Source organism: Bufo gargarizans, chromosome 3 (genome assembly GCF_014858855.1).
Source record: "Bufo gargarizans isolate SCDJY-AF-19 chromosome 3, ASM1485885v1, whole genome shotgun sequence".
Classification (NCBI taxonomy): domain Eukaryota; kingdom Metazoa; phylum Chordata; class Amphibia; order Anura; family Bufonidae; genus Bufo; species Bufo gargarizans.
In genome coordinates this window covers 48,438,591-48,456,595 of record NC_058082.1, presented here as the reverse complement: position 1 = coordinate 48,456,595, position 18,005 = coordinate 48,438,591, and the positions used below count along the sequence as shown (strand labels likewise).

The 18,005-nt window shown below is 46.1% G+C and overlaps 1 protein-coding gene across 2 annotated transcripts in view; it reads left to right on the top strand.

The window, feature by feature from the left end:
• The window catches only part of DYNC2H1 (dynein cytoplasmic 2 heavy chain 1), a 478,712-nt gene that overhangs the window by 122,506 nt on the left and 338,201 nt on the right, over positions 1–18,005 (top strand). For both annotated transcript variants that reach the window (XM_044284009.1, XM_044284008.1), the window contains exons 39-45: positions 8,625–8,832; positions 8,936–9,065; positions 12,622–12,777; positions 13,007–13,266; positions 13,366–13,612; positions 16,140–16,291; positions 17,403–17,547. In XM_044284009.1, the coding sequence (XP_044139944.1) occupies positions 8,625–8,832; positions 8,936–9,065; positions 12,622–12,777; positions 13,007–13,266; positions 13,366–13,612; positions 16,140–16,291; positions 17,403–17,547 (1,298 nt within the window). The remainder of the gene's footprint in view (positions 1–8,624; positions 8,833–8,935; positions 9,066–12,621; positions 12,778–13,006; positions 13,267–13,365; positions 13,613–16,139; positions 16,292–17,402; positions 17,548–18,005) is intronic.

Sequence of the window (18,005 nt, the reverse complement as noted above, 5' to 3'; positions counted from 1 at the left end):
CAAGAAAATGATTGGTACATCACTTGTGTAATCATACTAAATAAGGAAACTAAGTTTTAGTTTCATAAGAGTTTTCTAGGGATTAAATATTGATGACCCATCAGGATAGGTGGTGGGCCAAATTCTGGACCCCTTCCGACTCCACTGCAGCCTCTTCATAGTAATACCAAGTACAGCGCTGTGCATGTGTAATAGCAAGGCTTGGTACTGCATCTAAATCCTGTTCACTTAAAGGGGTTGGCCCATCATAGACAATTGGGGCATATCGCCAAGAACGGAGCGGGGAAAGGAGGTGGAGGGCGCTCTCCATTCATTTCTTTGGTGCTGAGCTCGGCTATTTCCGTTGACCCCCATATAAATGAATGAAAGCGGTGGCTGCGCAAGCGCGGTGCACTCCCTATTCACTTGTATGGGGAGGGCGATTGGCGGTGGCCTGAAGCTGGAAAACTCGGGGTCCTCCAGCCACTGCTCTCCCCGCTGTGTTCTCTGCGTAGATGGGGCTCCCAGAGTTGGGACCCCCACATATCCCATACCCCACACAAAGGCCATGTGACTGATCACAGGCCTAGGAAACAGTTTTTAAGCAGTGAAGGAGTCAAACCCCCACTGATCAGATATTGAAGACCTGCCCTAAGAATAGGTCGTCAATATTTACATCCTGGAGAACATCTTTAGGCTACTTTCACACTTGCGGCAGAGAGATCCAGCAAGCAGTTCCGTCGCCGGCAAAAACGTATGCCAACTGATGGCATTAGTAAGACTAATCAGGATCATGGTCAGTCTTAAAAATGCCTGATCTGTCATTTGAAATGCCGGATCTGTCTTTCCGATGTCATCCGGCAAAATGGATCCGGCATTTACTTTTTTCACCTTTTTTTTCGGTCTGCGCATGCACCCCTGGCACTGTGGCATCTTCATTACCAGGATCAGTGGGGATCCCAGAGGCCTGCGACCTGCCTTTGCCTGCGCTTGGGTAGCCAGAGCTTTTTTGGTGTGGTTGCAGCGCCATCACCAAGACCTGGCGGAACAGGATACGTATGCTGACACTCTGGATTTGGTTCTCCAGATGTCTCAGGCTTCTAAGTTTCTCTGTGAGGCTTCCATGGACATTGGTTCCCTCTTTGCTCGCATTTCAGCCCTCTCGGTAATTTAGCGCAGAGAGGTCTGGTTGAAGGTTTGGGACGCCGACGCTTCTTCCAAGCGTTCTCTGGCTAACCTTCCCTTTGAGGGTTCCAGACTTTTTGGGGCTCAACTTGATGAGTTCATCTCTGCCGCTACAGGGGGCAAGAGTACTCATCTCCTAAAGCCTAGGGCCAAGCGCCCCTTTCGGACCAGGTCTTCCGGTTCCCAGTTCCAGTCCTTTCGCCACTTCTCTTCTAGCAGGACGTCGTCTGCTTCCTCCGCTGGGGGGGGGGGGGGGGGGAAGGGGGGGTCACAGGACTCCCGCAAGAAACCCTCCTTCAAGCCCCAGCCTTCCTCCCAAGCAGTCTTCCGCATAAAGGGACGCCCACACCCCTCGTGGTGGGGGGCCGCTTGCTCTCTTATTAGCAGGTTTGGAGGGCTCATGTTCAAGGCGCCTGGGCTCTAGAAATTGTAACATCGGGTTACAAGATAGAGTTTGCGTCCAGGCCGCCAGAACGTTTTTTTCCTTCTCGCGTTCCGGGGGATCCGGCCCCAGCCTCGGACCTCTTGTTGGCAGTTTCCTCCCTTCTGGACCGGGGTGTTATTACCCTAGTTCCCCCAGAGGAACAGGGCACAGGTTTCTATTCAAACCTGTTCGTGGTCCCAAAGAAGGAAGGGTTAGGTGCGTCCGATCCTGGATCTAAAGCTGCTCAACAAGTTTCTGCGGGTGCCGAGGTTTCGAATGGAATCCCTCCACTCCGTTATTGTTTCTCTTCTTCCAGGGGAGTTTCTCGCGTCTGTAGACATCCAGGACGCCTATCTACATGTCCCGATTGCAGAATCTCACCATTGATTCCTGCGCTTCGCCATTGGTGGTCGACACTATCAGTTTGCCGCCCATCCTTTCGGGTTAGCGACCGCCCCTCGGGTTTTTTTTCCCCAAGATCCTAGCGCCGCTCATGGCGCTTCTTCGTACCAGGGGCATTCCTTTGATGCCCTACCTGGACGATATCCTGATAAAGGCCCCCTCTCTTCCGCAGGCCGAGGACAGCATCCGGATCACTGTTCAGACTCTGGAACAGTTCGGCTGGCTGATCAATTTCCCAAAGTCCTCTCTCCTCCCGTCCCAGAAACTCTCCTTCCTGGGGATGGTTTTGGATACCTCGACCGCCAGAGTATTCCTTCCAGTCTCCAAGTCCTCCCAGATCCAGGGGGCAGTGTCGCACCTGCTGCGCTCCCCGTGCCCTTCATCTGGGAGTGCATGCGGGTCCTGGGTCTTATGGTAGCCTCTTTCGAGGCCATTCCATATGCCCAGTTTCACACTCGTTTGTTGCAACAGGAGATCCTTTTTCTCTGGGACAAGACCTCTCGCGGTCTGGACGATCGCATCCGCCTGTCTCAGCGGGTTCGGGCAGATCTCCATTGGTGGCTGTCCCCGATGAACCTAAGGTCGGGAAGATCTTTCCCCCCGTTCACCTGGACGATCGTCACCACCGATGCCAGCCTCCTGGGTTGGGGCGGCGTTCTCCAGTCTTGCACGGTCCAGGGGGTTTGGTTGGTGGCGGAATCTCGCCTTCCGATCAACATTCTGGAGCTGAGGGCTATTTTCCACTCCCTCTCCCATTGGACTCCCCTCCTTGCGGGCCGCCCGGTGAGGATTCAGTCGGACAATGCCACGGCTGTGGTTTACATCAACCATCAAGGCGGGACCCGCAGCCGGATGGTGATGCAGGAGGTGACGAGAATTCTGCTGTGGGCGGAGTCGCATGTTCCGATGTTGTCAGCGGTATACATTCCGGGAGTGGACAACTGGACAGCGGACTTTCTAAGCCGCAACAAGGTGGATCCAGGCGAGTGGTCTCTGCATCCAGATGTATTCGAAGACGTCTGCTGCAGATGGGGCCGTCCGGTTGTGGACTTGATGGTGTCTAGGCTCAACAACAAGCTACCGGTGTTCCTGGCTCGCGCCCGGGATCAGAAGGCGTACGGGGTGGACGCGCTGGAGTCTCTGTGGCAGGACTTCAGCCTCCTCTATGTCTTCCCTCTGCTTCCTCTGCTACCGAAGGTTCTACGCAGGATCGAGGCGGAAGGGATTCCGACCGTTCTCATCGCCCCAGAGTGGCCTCGCCGCGCATGGTTCTCAGACGTGGCTCGGATGCTGGCGGACGCTCCATGACCTCTTCCCGACAGAGGATCTACTGTCTCAGGGCCCACTCTTCCACAAGAATTTACAGTCTCTTCGTTTAACGTCGTGGCTGTTGAAACCGCAATCCTGAAGAAGAAAGGGTTCTCTGATTCAGTGATTAGAACCATGATCAGAGCGAGGAAGCCGGCTTCCTCCCGGATTTACTATCGTACCTGGAAGGCCTTCCTGACCTTTTGTGAGAACTTTGGTTTCCCTCCCCTTCGTTTTTCCATCCCTATGGTGCTATCGTTTCTTCAGTCCGGACTTGAGATGGGACTGTCGCTGAGTTCCCTGAAGGGTGAAGTTTCGGCTCTGGCCGTCTTTTTTCAGAGGTCCCTTGCTCTTCTGGGTCCTGTGAGGACTTTTCTTCAGGGGGTGGCGCATTCGGTCCCCCCGTATGTCCCCCCTTTGCCTCCTTGGGATCTCAATTTGGTCCTGCGTGCTCTACAGACGGCCCCCTTCGAGCCTCTGAGAGAGGTCTCCCTGACTTTTCTCACCTGGAAGGTGGTCTTCCTTGTGGCTATAACTTCCATCAGGCGGGTATCGGAGCTGGCTGCACTCTCCTGCCAGGAGCCGTTTCTGGTTTTCCACCAGGATAAGGTGGTGCTCTGTCCGGTTCCCTCCTTTTCTGCCCAAGGTAGTCTCTCCCTTCCACCTTAACGAGGATCTTGTCCTGCCTTCCTTTTGTCCTTCTCCGGCAAACCCCAAGGAACGGGCTCTCCATTCCCTGGATGTCGTCCGGGCCCTGAGGGTGTATCTGACGGCTACCGCCTCCGTACGTCGTTCAGACTCCCTCTTTGTGATTCCTGAGGGACCTCGTAAGGGTCTGGCGGCCTCCAAGGTCACTGTGGCGCGATGGATCCGCTCGGCTATCTCTGCGGCTTATCGCGCTCGTGGTAGGGTTCCCCCGGCTCGGATTACCGCTCACTCCACTCGGGCGGTGGAAGCTTCCTGGGCAAGGCGCAATCGTGCATCTGCGTCTCAACTGTGTAAGGCGGCCACCTGGTCGTCCTTACATACTTTTACAAAGTTTAACATCAGTTGCATTCGCTGTCTTCGGCTGATGCTGTCTTTGGACGCAGGGATTTGCAGGCTGTGGTTCCTGTTTGACCGATGGACATTCCTCCTGGTGGTGCTGATGTTTTTTCCCACCCCATGGACTGCTCTGGGACGTCCCATGGTCTGTGTCCCCCAATGGAAAAAAGTACGAGAAAAGGAGATTTTTTGTGAAACTCACCCGTAAAATCTTTTTCTCGTCTTTTCCATTGGGGGACACAGCTCCCACCCATTTCTGCCTGTTGCAGGAGAGGTATTCAGTTCTGTTCTGTTTGTGGTTGGCTTTCATGGGCTTTGGTCCGATGGCTTCCATTATTTTTTCTTGTCTCCTTCTCCTACTGCTTTTGCAAAGCCTGAGTTCCTCCTGGTGGAGCCTGGGGGTATAACCCGAGGAGGAGGAGCCATCTTTTATATTTGCATAGTGTCCCTCCTACTTATACCTCTAAGCTATACCCATGGTCTGTGTCCCCCAATGGAAAAGACGAGAAAAAGATTTTACAGGTGAGTTTCACAAAAACTCCTTTTTTCAATCAATATTTTTTATTTTATTTTTTTATATATTATAAGGTTATATTTCATGTTTGTATAACATTTGATAATAAACAGAACATTTATATCAGTTTCTTCGTATTGTCTTAAGTTGTTAAATAGAGCGATTGAATTATACAATATTAGTAAGTGTAAAATAGTTAATCATTGTGACATATAGTTTTTTGTTGTTGTTAATCTATGTGTATATATATATATCTATTTAAAAAAGACACTCCCGTATGTGTCCTTATAGACGCATACATCTGTGAATGTCTCATTTATATATCCATATATTAACAACCACAAATTATCAATCACTCATGATATGGACTATCTGCATATGTGTATGTACCCATGTTACACGCACACAATTTGTCATCTTATTTAAGCATATATGATACGCTTGATATATTTGTAAGGACAGTAGTGTACCTATATACAACATATACACACATATATACATTTATCTTAAGTATTAATTAATTGGTTATTATATATTTTATAAAATTAATATGACAGGTAAATAATATCAACGTCAGTCTAGAAAATCATCTATAGTTAAGGTAAAATCAGTTTGGTATGGTGTTTAGGTAGTTCGGGTTCTATAGAGACCAGTATTTTTTTGTTTTTCCTAAAGATAGTGAATATGATGCATATTTAATTTCCATACTGTGTGCATGTGAGACCGATGTCAATACTTCTGAGATGGTAGGGATTTCTGGGCTTTTCTATTTTTGTGCTATGAGGCTTCTTGCGGCCAGTAATATATGGGATCCCACTGTTTCGGTATGTTGTGGAATAGGTTGATTTGGTAGGAAACCTAAGGCAAAGTCTGGAGATGGTTGGATATTTATATGGAGTTAGTTTTTCAAATACCGTTTTCCCAAAAATTAGAATTTTTGGACATGTCTACCATAGATGTAGATGGGTTCCTTGGGCTCCACAATTTTTCCAGCATAGATCAGAGTAGTTGGGATCCGTATAGTTTATTTTTACTGGTCTTAGGTGTCACCTGAGGAGTATTTTTCAAGAATCTGCCCAAACCCCTGAAGAAGCCAGTGATCTGGTGAAACATGTTGGGGAGCAGTTGATTCTCCAGTGTTACTTATTAGCTTAGAAGTCTTTGTGTAGGACATTTCATTCAATATAGCTAGGTGGAGCGCTTAGCAGCGCGTGTGAATGTGTAGTGTCAGACAAGTGTGCTGTGCTGTGCATGTTTGTGTGTAGGAGCACATCAGTCTATCCACACATTGCCCCCCTATGTTCAAGCTCTGCAAATATAGTTGTGGTGAATAGGAGCTAGTGCACATCTCCCTCACCTTGGCAGCAACTAAGTTGTCAACTCTTTGGGGTGGAAACAAAGTGTTTTAATTGTTTGTTATGGCTCACAGCCATTTTATCATTATGTCAAATTAAAAGTGAAGTTTTAATACACACTTTATACCTGCGTCAAGACAGGTCTAGGCCATTCTTGGCATTAATATATATGTGTATACAAATACCTTTACCAGGGTTAGGTCCCCTCCCCCCTTTTTGTAAACAATTGCAATGCATTTGTGAGATGGATCCGCATCTGGATCCGTCTACAAATGCTGTCCGTTTGCATGCAGATTGGCGTATCCGGCAGGCAGTTCCGGCGAAGGAACTGCTTGCTGGATCACTCTGCCGCAAGCCTGAAAGTAGCCTTAGCCACACAAACTACTTGGGAAAATTGTATCAAAAAATACCCCATATTTAATAAAATTAACATACAACAATTACCAATTAAATATATCAAAACAATTTGTCCAGATATCAACCTTTCTAACTGGGGAAAAAAATGGAATAAAAAGTATTAAAGACTTAACTGACCCAAATAACCAACACAAATTACACTCATTCACTCATTTAGCTTCCCAGTATCCGTTACCTAAATCAGACTTCTACAAATATTTAAGAATCAGGCACTCCTTTTACCAAATCCAGATCAACGACCCAATTTTTCCTAAATCTGCATTTACATTCTTTTCTACTCAAAATCTTATAACGAAAGGTATTTCTAACTTCTATGCTGATATTAAAAAAAGTGATAGCATATATTGTAAAGGTGTGTATGTAAAGTCTTCAGATCCTTAACTTATTTTTTTCACATTTTTGGCAACCGTGGCAAAACAAAAAAAGGACAGACGCCCATAGGGTAATATGTATAATAAAACCAGATGATTGTGCTCACCTTTAGGTGTTGTGCAACCATAAGCACAACACTAGTAGAGACATGTAACAGGTCGGTGCTGCCGGTGACATCAGGTCCTTAACCTAAGGGGTAGACAACGTTCCTGAGGAAAGTGAATAGTTTAGACAAAACTGTGCAGACAGTCGACTCTCACTTTTTTCACATGCAGATCTTCTCAAGCTCAGTTAGGTTGGGTGGGCACTGTCGGTGGACAACAATTTTCAGGTATCTCTAGAAATGTTTGAATGGATTCAAGTCAGGGCTCTGGTTGGGCCACTCAATGACATTCGTAGAGTTGTCCATAAGCCACTCTTGTATTGACTTGGCTGTGTGAATCTGTGTTGGAATGTGAACCTTCAGCCTAGTCTGAGGTCCAGAGCACTGAATCTGGTTTTCAATAAGACTATCTCTGTACTTTGCTTCATTCGCTCTACTCTGACCAGTCTCCCTGCCCAAGCTGCTGTAAAAGACCCCCACAGCATGATGGTGCCACCACCACGCTTCACTGTAGGGGTGATATTGGGCAGGTGAAGAGCAGTGCATGTTTTTTTTTTTTTTCCCTAAACATGACACTTAGAATTGAGGCCAAAAAGGTCAATCTTGGTTTCATCAGACCAGAGACTCTTGTTTTTCAGTCTGAGAGTCCTTTTAGGTGTGTGTGTGTTTTATTTTTATTTTTTTTAACAAAATCCAGTTGGGCTTGCTTGTTTATTTTACTGAGAAGAGGCTTCTTTCTGTCCAATCTGCCATAAAGCCCAGATTGGAGGAGTGCTGCAGTGATGGCAGACCTTCTGGAAGTTTCATCCATCTGCACACTTGATCTTTGGAGTTCAGCCAGATAGACCGTTGGGATCTTAGTCATTTCTTTTACCAAGGCCCTTTTTCACAGATTAGTTTGGTGGGGCGGCCAGCTCTAGGTGGAGTCCTGGTTGTTGCAGACTTCTTTCAGTAAAAAATTATGGAGGCCACTGTGTTCTTGGGAACTTTCAGCGCAGCAGACAATTTTTGCCCCTTCTCAAGATCTGTGCTTTCACACAATTCTGTCTCTGAGCTCTACAGGCAGTTCTTTCCTCTCATGGCTTGGGTTTTGCTCTGATATTCATTGTCAGCTGTGAGATCTTATATAAATAGGGCAGAGTCTTTCCAAATCATGTCCAGTTAACTGAATTTACCACAGGTGACTCAAGTCAAGGTGTAGAAACATCTCAAAGATGATCTAGAGAGATAGGAGGCCCCCAGAGCTAAATGTCAAGCGTCATAGCAAAGGGTCTGAATACTTAAGCCCATGCAAAATTGAAGTTTCCCCCCTTTTTTTTTTTTTTTTTTTTATAAATTTGCTAAAATTTCAAAAATTCTATTCTCACTTTAATATTATTGAGTGCAGATTGATGTGGGAAAACTTTGAACCATTTTAAATTTTTGCGCAACATAACGAAGTGTGCAGAAAGTGAAAGAGTCTGACTTTCGAAGCGCGTTATGTGTTCATGCTGTTGTCTTTTATATTGTCTGTGTAAATAGAAATCAGCTCCTGGATCATTTGTGACGGCGACATTGACCCGGAGTGGATTGAATCTTTAAACTCCGTTCTCGATGACAACCGCCTCCTCACTATGCCCAGCGGGGAGAGGATTCAATTTGGTCCCAATGTAAATTTTGTGTTTGAAACTCACGACTTGAGCAGCGCTTCTCCAGCCACCATTTCCAGGATGGGGATGATATTCCTAAGGTAATGACATTGCTCGCCCCCTCAGGGACCAGTTCTGTATATCCGTTTTCATGTAGTATTTCTTTACTATATTAAACGTGGCTTTTTCTATTTTACTAAAAAGTGATGAAAACACCGATCTGAACTCTTTGATCCGTTCCTGGCTCCGGGGACAGCCCGAAACACACAGAGAGAATTTGGAGAACTGGATTGGAGACTATTTTGAGAAGGCTTTAAATTGGGTTCTTAAGCAGGTACATTAGCAAGAAATATGTGCGCTTCTTCGTTTTATGTCTTTTCTGGGTCATTGACGGTATAATAGATTCCCCACTGGCAGTGGAAGTATGAAATACTGTAGTGCTCCATGCTGCCGGCTGTGACAGAATTGAATAGTTTGATGCATTCCTGGCTGGTATTCAGGTGGAAGGAATAAGTATAACTTCAAGTCATAATATAGTAATGAAATGAGCAATTTGTGCCTGCTGAGGCTAATTCTACTCTGCGGATCGCCAGCCGTCTGCAGATTAACAGCCAGTGCTCCTATCATCTACCTTACAGGGAAAAAAGATGATTGCTGAATATTTTAAAGTACTGATCAAAATGAAATTGGCCGGGGGTGAAACTCTTCAATGCTTGTAATGAGACTTCTTGCCGCTTGTGCAGAGTGCTGGCATGTTAAATACTTGTCTTGCTGGAATAAAGTCGGTCTCCTTCTAGATGAATGGCAGGTTATTATAGCATTGGGCGTTAACATGTATCATAAGAAAACCGATTCTAAATATTCTGATCCATAGAAAGTCGGGCCTGTATCTTGGTCACTCCGCTCTCTGGGGAAAGCTGAGCAGAGCCAATCAGAGCTGAAGGGGGACAGCGCTCAGCTGAGGGCTTTTGCCCCTTCGTTTTAGCGATCAGTGGGGGGGGGGGGGGCTCTCATCAACCAGATCTTCACAGATCAGAACTTCTGAGGTGTCAAAAGTTTTATACAAATTTATACAAATGTCACATACATGTACTTCATGATGCAGAAGGAGGAGATGAGCCTATTCCGTATGTGGCAGGACCAGCTGTGTTGTATAGATGATACTGGCCTGCAGTTACCAGGATCGGAGAGAGCTCCTATCCTAGTCATATAACTCTTGAAGTGGACAGAAATAGAAAGTGGTGCCCCCACTGTCCCCCCCTTCCCCCCCCTCCCCCTTCCTTGTGGCAAAATCTTGGGGTGTCACTCAGTTGTCATCGCTGTCTCCACAGACTGCACTACTGACGTATTGCAGTTTGTGATATAAGTGAATGGCAGAATTAATTTTTTCACCGCACAAAGGTTTGGATAAAGTGCAGCCAAGCAGTCTTCTGTCAGCTCAGTGCTTGTTAGGTCTCAGCTAGCCACAAAACCTAGGTGAGACCTGGTTGGGAGAGCTGGAGGATAGTAGAGAGGTCGGATACTGATGTCATTCTGAGATTACAGCTTCATAGGAGGCTCCGTTAGGGGCTGCACATTTGATGGAATAAATAGCCCAGCATGCAGCACAGTTATTTAAGTAGGACGACAGACATCATGGTGGAACAGACTGGTAATGGCGTCTGTTGGACCTCATTAGTGTCCGTTGTGTGTTGGATCTGTTACAGCGCAGTGGTCTTGGTCATAAACAGAAGCCGCAACAAAGATGTGAAAAGAGCTCAAATCCTACCGTTATTCATCTAAACTCCCCCTAACTAAACTACATAAACACATTTGTACTCTTTCCAGGAAAAATGTGTAGATGTCAATGTAGCCAAGCATGAGTGCCAGGGCTTTAGCATGCTACAGTGCAATTGATGGGCACCTTTTCCAGAAGATTTTGACATTTTACTCACCCTTGATGACGTGGGTTGAATATTGTGTGACGCAGGTGGTATACTGTGTGGCAGATTTGCCTCTGCAGAGAGTACATATGTGCTCATTTAGTTTAGAGAGGCTTATTACTGTAATTAGGAGTGAGGTTTATATCAGTGTACTGCCAGTCTACCGCTCTACTATGCTGCTACTTTACTGTCTAGAGCCTGAACTGGGAAACGTTTAACAGGGGAGTATAAGAAACTTTGTAGTATATTTTGTCAGAGAAATATGTTTCCGTCTCCTCTTATCAGGCTCTTCTCCTGCTCCTCCGCCTCATCACTAACTTTCAGTTTACTGCTTCTTGAATGTAGACTGCCTGCTCACTGAAGGATCAGATTATATAGAAGCCTATAAAGAAGGGAGGGGGAGCGGAAGGGAGTAGCTTCTTCACACAGGCCGAGGCAGAGAGACTGAGACAAAGATTGCTGCTGGTTTGTAGGTGATTTACTACCTAATATCACTGCTCAACAAAAAAAATCAGATAGCAGAGTGAAAGTCTGCGCAAGTCATGTAATGACCAGAAATAGTGTTATTCATCCTGTACGGCCACATGGCAGCATTTACACCTTAAGGGTCCATTCACACGTCCGTATGTGTTTTGTGGATCCGCAAAACACGAACACCGGCAATGTGCGTTCCGCATTTTGCGGGCTGCGCATCGCCGGCACTCTCATAGAAAATGCCTTTTCTTGTCCACAATTGTGGACAAGAATAGGAAATGTTCTATTTTTTTGCGGATCCGGAAGTGCGTATGCGGACAGCACATTCCAGCCCCATTGAAAATGAATGGGTCCGCACCTGTTCCGCAAAATTGCGGAACGGATGCGGACCCATTTTGCGGACGTGTGAATGGACCCTAAAGGGATTGTGCAGTGCTGTGATATCAGATCTGCAGGAGTCCAACATCCAGCACCCCCACCAATCCGCTCATGCCACTTCAAGGTTTACCTCTATGCGGTTGTGCCCATAAATGCAGTCGCTTATGTTCCCCGTGGTATGGTTTTTTTTTGTGGTATCTCCCTGTATTGAATGCCTTTCAATACAGTGAAAAACAAAGTTAAGCTGGTGTTTATCACCCTCGTGGTTTACCATACATTTAGTTTGGACCCATTATTCCCTGCAGGCGCATTAGGGCGGGTATAGATGAACGTTGGCCGGAACCGCTGATTTCAGCAGACCAGCTATGCACTATGTATGGGGGTGTCTTATATCTCCCACAATAGTAGATGTTTGTTCAACATTCCAGATTCTTTGTTCTCATGGAAGATAACCCGCATGAGGTGGGTTATTTACTAACACCCCTATGCCAGTTTTTGGTGTAAAAAAAAAAAAGCTGCAGCACCCTTTATGTAACTTTTTAAGCATTTGTGTGACAATATTTTGTTACACCGTCCTTGCCACATGCGAGCGGTGGGGGCTGGGGAGCCATCGGCCTCCTTCAAGTTTACTAACATTTACGCCTGGAGAAGGAATGGCTGTCATCAGCCTAACCAGCTTTTGGGCGATCTAACCCAACCCCGGTGTCCAGTGGCTGAATGGATTTGCCGGTTAACAGGGCTAGTATCTTTAAATTCTTGCAGCCATTGTGGGTCATAAAAGGAGAGAAAGTGTAAAGGACAGATTCTCTCTTTTTGAATCCACTCCTTGGATTGAAAAACTGCTTTAAGAAACTTGAACGTGTGGCCATACCCTCAGCATGACCGGGGGAAACAGTCGGATAAGTGGCATCTGACGTGTACAGCATCTGCTTATCCTTTATTGAAATAATTAAGGATTTTTTATTAACTTACAATAAAAGAGAATATTTTAGCTCTGCGTGAAATTCTGTATTTTTGTTTCTAAAACTAGTTTTTTGGAGAATATTGGATTTGTCATGAAGTGCTAGTATCACACGATAAGGGTTTATCTCCTCCATTTTTATCCTCTCTACATAGAATGATTTTGTGGTGGAAACCAGTCTCATTGGGACAGTTATGAACGGTCTCTCTCACCTACATGGCAGTACCGATCGATGCCAATTCATCACTGGTCTGATCCGAGGCCTCGGGGGAAACCTCAACATGAAGTCCAGAAATGACTTTGCCAAAGAGGTAAGTATCAGATCTGTATACTAGGAGAAGACGACATAAGACAGAAAGAGATCAGAAGAAAGCTACGACAGCAGCACAGAGGAAAGCGGGACACGTGAAGGATGATAGGGGAGGGAGAATAAGAGAAATAGATCAAATCTAGCATTTTTGTTTGTTTCCATGTAATTATATATATTTGTACCTTAAAATACCCCAAAATACATTAGTGGTATATGCAAACTTTCTCTAGGTTTTCACTTGGGCTCGCGAATCTCCCCCTGATCCCCGCAAACCACTGGATACCTATTACGATGATAAAACCGGTCGACTAATGTCCTACAGCTTTGAGAAGCCTGGAAATTTGACCATTGAAGACTTCAGGAATCCCCAGACTCTTCCAGTTATCAGAACTCCTGACATTCAGAGAGGATTGGACTACTTTAGGCCATGGCTGGGTTCTGACACCAAACAGCCCTTCATACTGGTGGGACCGGAAGGGTGTGGAAAGGGGTAAGACTTGCATCAATGTAATAGTTCACTCTACGCCCCCTGCTGGTTGTGACGGTGGTGTGCACCTTCTTCTAATGCTGATTTTGACTGTACTTTCAGGATGTTGCTTCGCTATGCATTTTCCCAGCTACGGTCAACTCACATTGCGACGGTTCACTGCAGTGCACAGACGACGTCCCGCCATGTGTTGCAGAAACTAACACAGACCTGTTTAGTCATCAGCACCAACACAGGCCGAGTGTACAGACCCAAAGACTGCGAGAGACTGGTCCTGTACTTGAAAGACATCAACCTCCCTAAGCCAGACAAATGGGGCACCAACACCCTGGTAGCTTTTCTACAGCAGGTGAGAAATGTGATTAACTGTTCACCATCATACTACGTTACACCTTAGACGCAGCTCAATGTGACGGCTATGGTAGTTTTATATATACTTGTTGCGTAGATAAAAGGTGTGTATTTCAGGTGCCATTTATCCAGAGAAGGTCCAGGTGCATATTCAATATAACATTTTTTCAATGACTGATGCAGATGAGCTAGCACTGACTCTGTCTGTCCTGAAGAAGGAGCTAGGTCGGCTCTCAAACACTTTGAGGGTTATTTACAAAGACCGTGCTTTTTACATCAGTCTTTTTTTCCCTTTTGCACAGAAGATACGACTAATTTATAAGGAGGCGTACGCCTCATTGTAAATTAGGCGTGTCCTCCTGCTGTGTGGGCCTGTCGTGAAAAAACTACTCGGCTCCCTGAGTGGAGTAGTTTTTTCAGCTACTTTTACGCCTAAGGCTGTAAGTAAATATGCTGAGGCCGATGGCCTGGGCTGGCCCCGGCCGTACCCCTGCCACTCTCTCACAACTCCCAAGTGGAGAGGATGGGGTAAAAACGCCTGTGCAATATAATATTGTCGCACAGGCGTTTGAAAAGAAATTACCAAAAAAAATAATGGCGTAAAGACTCCCTTTGACCCTGCAACTGCAGTTGAATAAAGTTCATCTTCACTACTCACACAGAACCTTTTTGGGTAAGCAGCACCCGAAATCCACTCCACTTTTTATCTACACGACTTATGGTATGTATGAATGGTTCTCAAATCGTCTACCGTAAAGGAAGGAGGATGTGTGGCGAACTATGCTGTGCACTTAGCATAACCATCTTAGGTGAGCAGAGCTAAGCAGATGTGGCCGCTGAAGTGCACGCCATTCTTTAAAAATGAAAACATTTAGGGGGTCGTTTATCAACCAATATATGCCACTTTTTGGTGTATATTAGGCGCAGGGTGTTTTGGTGCAAAATCTGTAACTTTTCCCCCTTTTACGCCACTCATGCCAGTGCCAAAAAAAAAAAGGGTGTGGCATGGGTGTGTAAGAGGGTAGGCTAGCAGCACGCAGCAGTTTTCATCCGGCCACTTCTCGGCATACTGTAGTGGCCAAATCTCTTCTGATCCCCATTATCGTGAATGGGGCCGGATGGTATCTCAGCAGTGCACGGTAGCGCCAGGTATTCACGGATCCGGCATCCCGGAACAACTTGCTGGATTTGTTTACTGCAAATGTGAAACAGGCCTAACTCGGTACCAGTTAGGCACATCGTAGATCACACCTATCCCCTTTGCTCCCACACCCCTTTCCCATCAAGCTGCACTCCCTTGTCAGACTGGGCACAGAATCTTCCTCTAAACCTAGATGCTCCAGATTGTGCCACTTTTTGCCACAATTTGTACCAAAATTTTGGTGCACTAACATTAGTAAATGTGGGTGATTATTTTTGCCTTTGTAAGGCTACTTTCACACCTGCGTTTAGGTGCGGATCCGTCTGGTATCTGCACAGACGGATCCGCACCTATAATGCAAACGCTTAGATCCGTTCAGAACGGATCCGTTTGCATTACCATGAACATGATAATGCAAACAGATTCGTTTTGACTTTACATTGAAAGTCAATGGGGGACGGATCCGTTTGAAAATTGAGCCATATCGTGTCAACTTCAAACGGATCCGTCCCCATTGACTTATACATTGTAAGTCTGGACGGATCCGTTTGCCTCCGCACAGCCAGGCGGACACCAGCGGAGCGGAGGACAAACGGTGCCAGACTGATGCATTCTGAGCGGATCCGCATCCACTCAGAATGCATTAGGGCTGGACGGATCCATTCGGGGCCGCTTGTGAGAGCCTTCAAACGGAACTTACAAGCGGAGCCCCGAACGCAAGTGTGAAAGTAGCCTTATGTTCCTCTCTGTCATATGCTCAGGACTGCGCTCTTCATAAGCTGGGTGTGGTGACTCCTTCCCTTCAGAAATCATATTCTCTCTCTGTGATTCTGGACGGCCCGTAGTTTAATCTCTTGTTGGATATGTTTGGCCATCGCAGGCTTACCGAACTAGAAGCAGGGTAACCCCCTTCTGGTGTGATTGCCCATTCTACTCACGCTGACTACACCATCTCTATTTTTCTCCCCACCCTTGGGACTGCTTTTGAACATCCCATGGTCTTGCCTGTGTCTCCCAATGACATAGATGAGAAAACTGGAATTTTTTACTTACCATAAAATTCTCTTCCGTTTACTGGAGGACACACCACCCACCCAGATGTTTGGTTTTTCACTTTTTGGCCTTTCCCAGTTTGGGTGTTTTCTTTTATGTACTGTTTTGTACTGTGGTGTCCACCCTATTGGCAGCAGCTACACCCATGGTCTTGCTTGTGTCCCCCAAATGAACTGGTGAGAAATGATTTAATGGTAATCATCAAATTACAGCTTTTTAACCCAAGATGAGCAGAATGCAATAATAAAATAAATGTCCCTAAAGGTGACCATAGCCTTTATGTTCTTAATAATTTGTGAGCATTGTACCGACCGTATTTGTTGTTTCCAAGGTTCTGACGTATCACGGCTTTTATGACGATAACTTGGAATGGGTTGGCCTAGAAAACATTCAGATTGTGGCTTCTATGTCTGCCGGCGGCACCATTGGTCGGCATAAACTGACAACCAGATTTACCTCTGTGGTCCGGATATGTGCAGTCGAGTAAGTAATAGGCTCAGTCCTGTTTTCTGATTATTTGTTGTAATTGGTTTTCTTTGCACATAACTTGGCGACATATCTTATCAGGAGGACGAGACCTCTCCTCACCTTCCAACTAATCTGAAATTTGCCTAAATTAGGCGTATTTCAGGCACAGATGGCGGTGCAACTACGTGCGCAGCTATCTGCGACTTCTCCCCGCTCACGCCAGATCTAAAATTGTGGGTGTGGCATGGGCAGGGAAGGGGAGTGTCCGGCGGGCCCGTCTTATTCATCATTTTCTATGCCTGTTTTAGGCGGCGTAGAAAATGGTCTAAATGTAAGACAGCTCGGAAGCGGTCTTACATTTAGACTGGCGCTGGATGCGCTGAAGTTATGGAGAGGCCGGCTCCTCTTCAGATCCACCGCCAGCTATGGGGCTTTATTAAGACCGACGTCTAAAATGCCGGTCTTAATAAATGTTCCCCATAGAGTAGTACAGTAAATACTGGGAGGAGGGGGATGCAGCTGCAATATATTTACTTCAGTATTTGTGTGAATTTTCAGAAATAATGCAGAGGGAAGTAAAATCTAGGTAATGCACAACATTTCTGGCTGCCCTACATGTAAAATACATTTGCAGCTGCCTGAGAAATGCTTGTGATTTTATTTTTTGTAACATTGGGCACGGTATAGATTTTCTGGTGTGTGCCATCGCGTTATGATCAGGTGACATTTCCACCACCAATCCTGAGAATGTACAGGTTTCAGCGCCGATCCAGGGCTGCACCCCCTTCACTGTGTTCCCATGCCCATGATGATTGGGGTGGCTTCAGTTACCGGCATAGCCCGCTGGACAGAGCGCCGTTGTACAGGCGCTGAATCAGCACTGAGACCCTCTTCAGTCTCGGGATTGGTGGGGTCCCAGCAATCATAAAGTGATGGTATATTCCAGGTAGGAATTCTCCTTTAGTAAGCCTGATACCTGCCAGATAGACCTCAGACCTTTTCTCTTCACCTGCTCATAAATCTGTCAGGAAAGAGCCTGATACATCTCTGCAGTGCAGGTCGTAATATTTCACTTTTGAAGGTATGTCCGTTTTAATTATCGTATACTTTTTAATCCTATGTGTAGCTATCCGGAGCGGGACCAACTGCAGACCATTTGCAGCTCCTATTTAGAGCCTGTTCTACATCAGAGTCTAAAGAAGCACCCCATATGGGGTTCAGCCGCTAAAATCCACCAGCTAGCAGGGTCAATGGTTCAAGTATATGAACAGGTACTGTAACTACTGTCTCCCCTAGTGTCTACAAATCATGCCGGGTCCTGAATTCTTCTTAACACGTTTTTCAGTGATTTCTGCCTCTGTTTCCTCACGTTTTGTCGAGATTATATTGGGGCCAAAATCACTGATCAGAGCTGAAGAAAGGTCCTTTGCTCTGCTTTTATGATCGGCTGCTGCCCCGCTGGGGCTCTTTTGGCACACTGGCCTTTCTTGGGTAGATTCACCACTGTTCCAGGTCTTCTCCATTTGAATATAATAAGTTCCATTGTAAGTCAGTGTGATGAATATACTAAACCACTGGACACTGAGAAACAAGCAAATTCCTGCCAGCGCTGCATATGGCACATGTATAAAGGGGCTGTTAGGTTGGTAATTTCACATTACCAGTTAACCCGCTTCCTAATGTGACCGCTCGCCCAGTCACTGACCCAGATAGGTCACCCCTGTAGGGA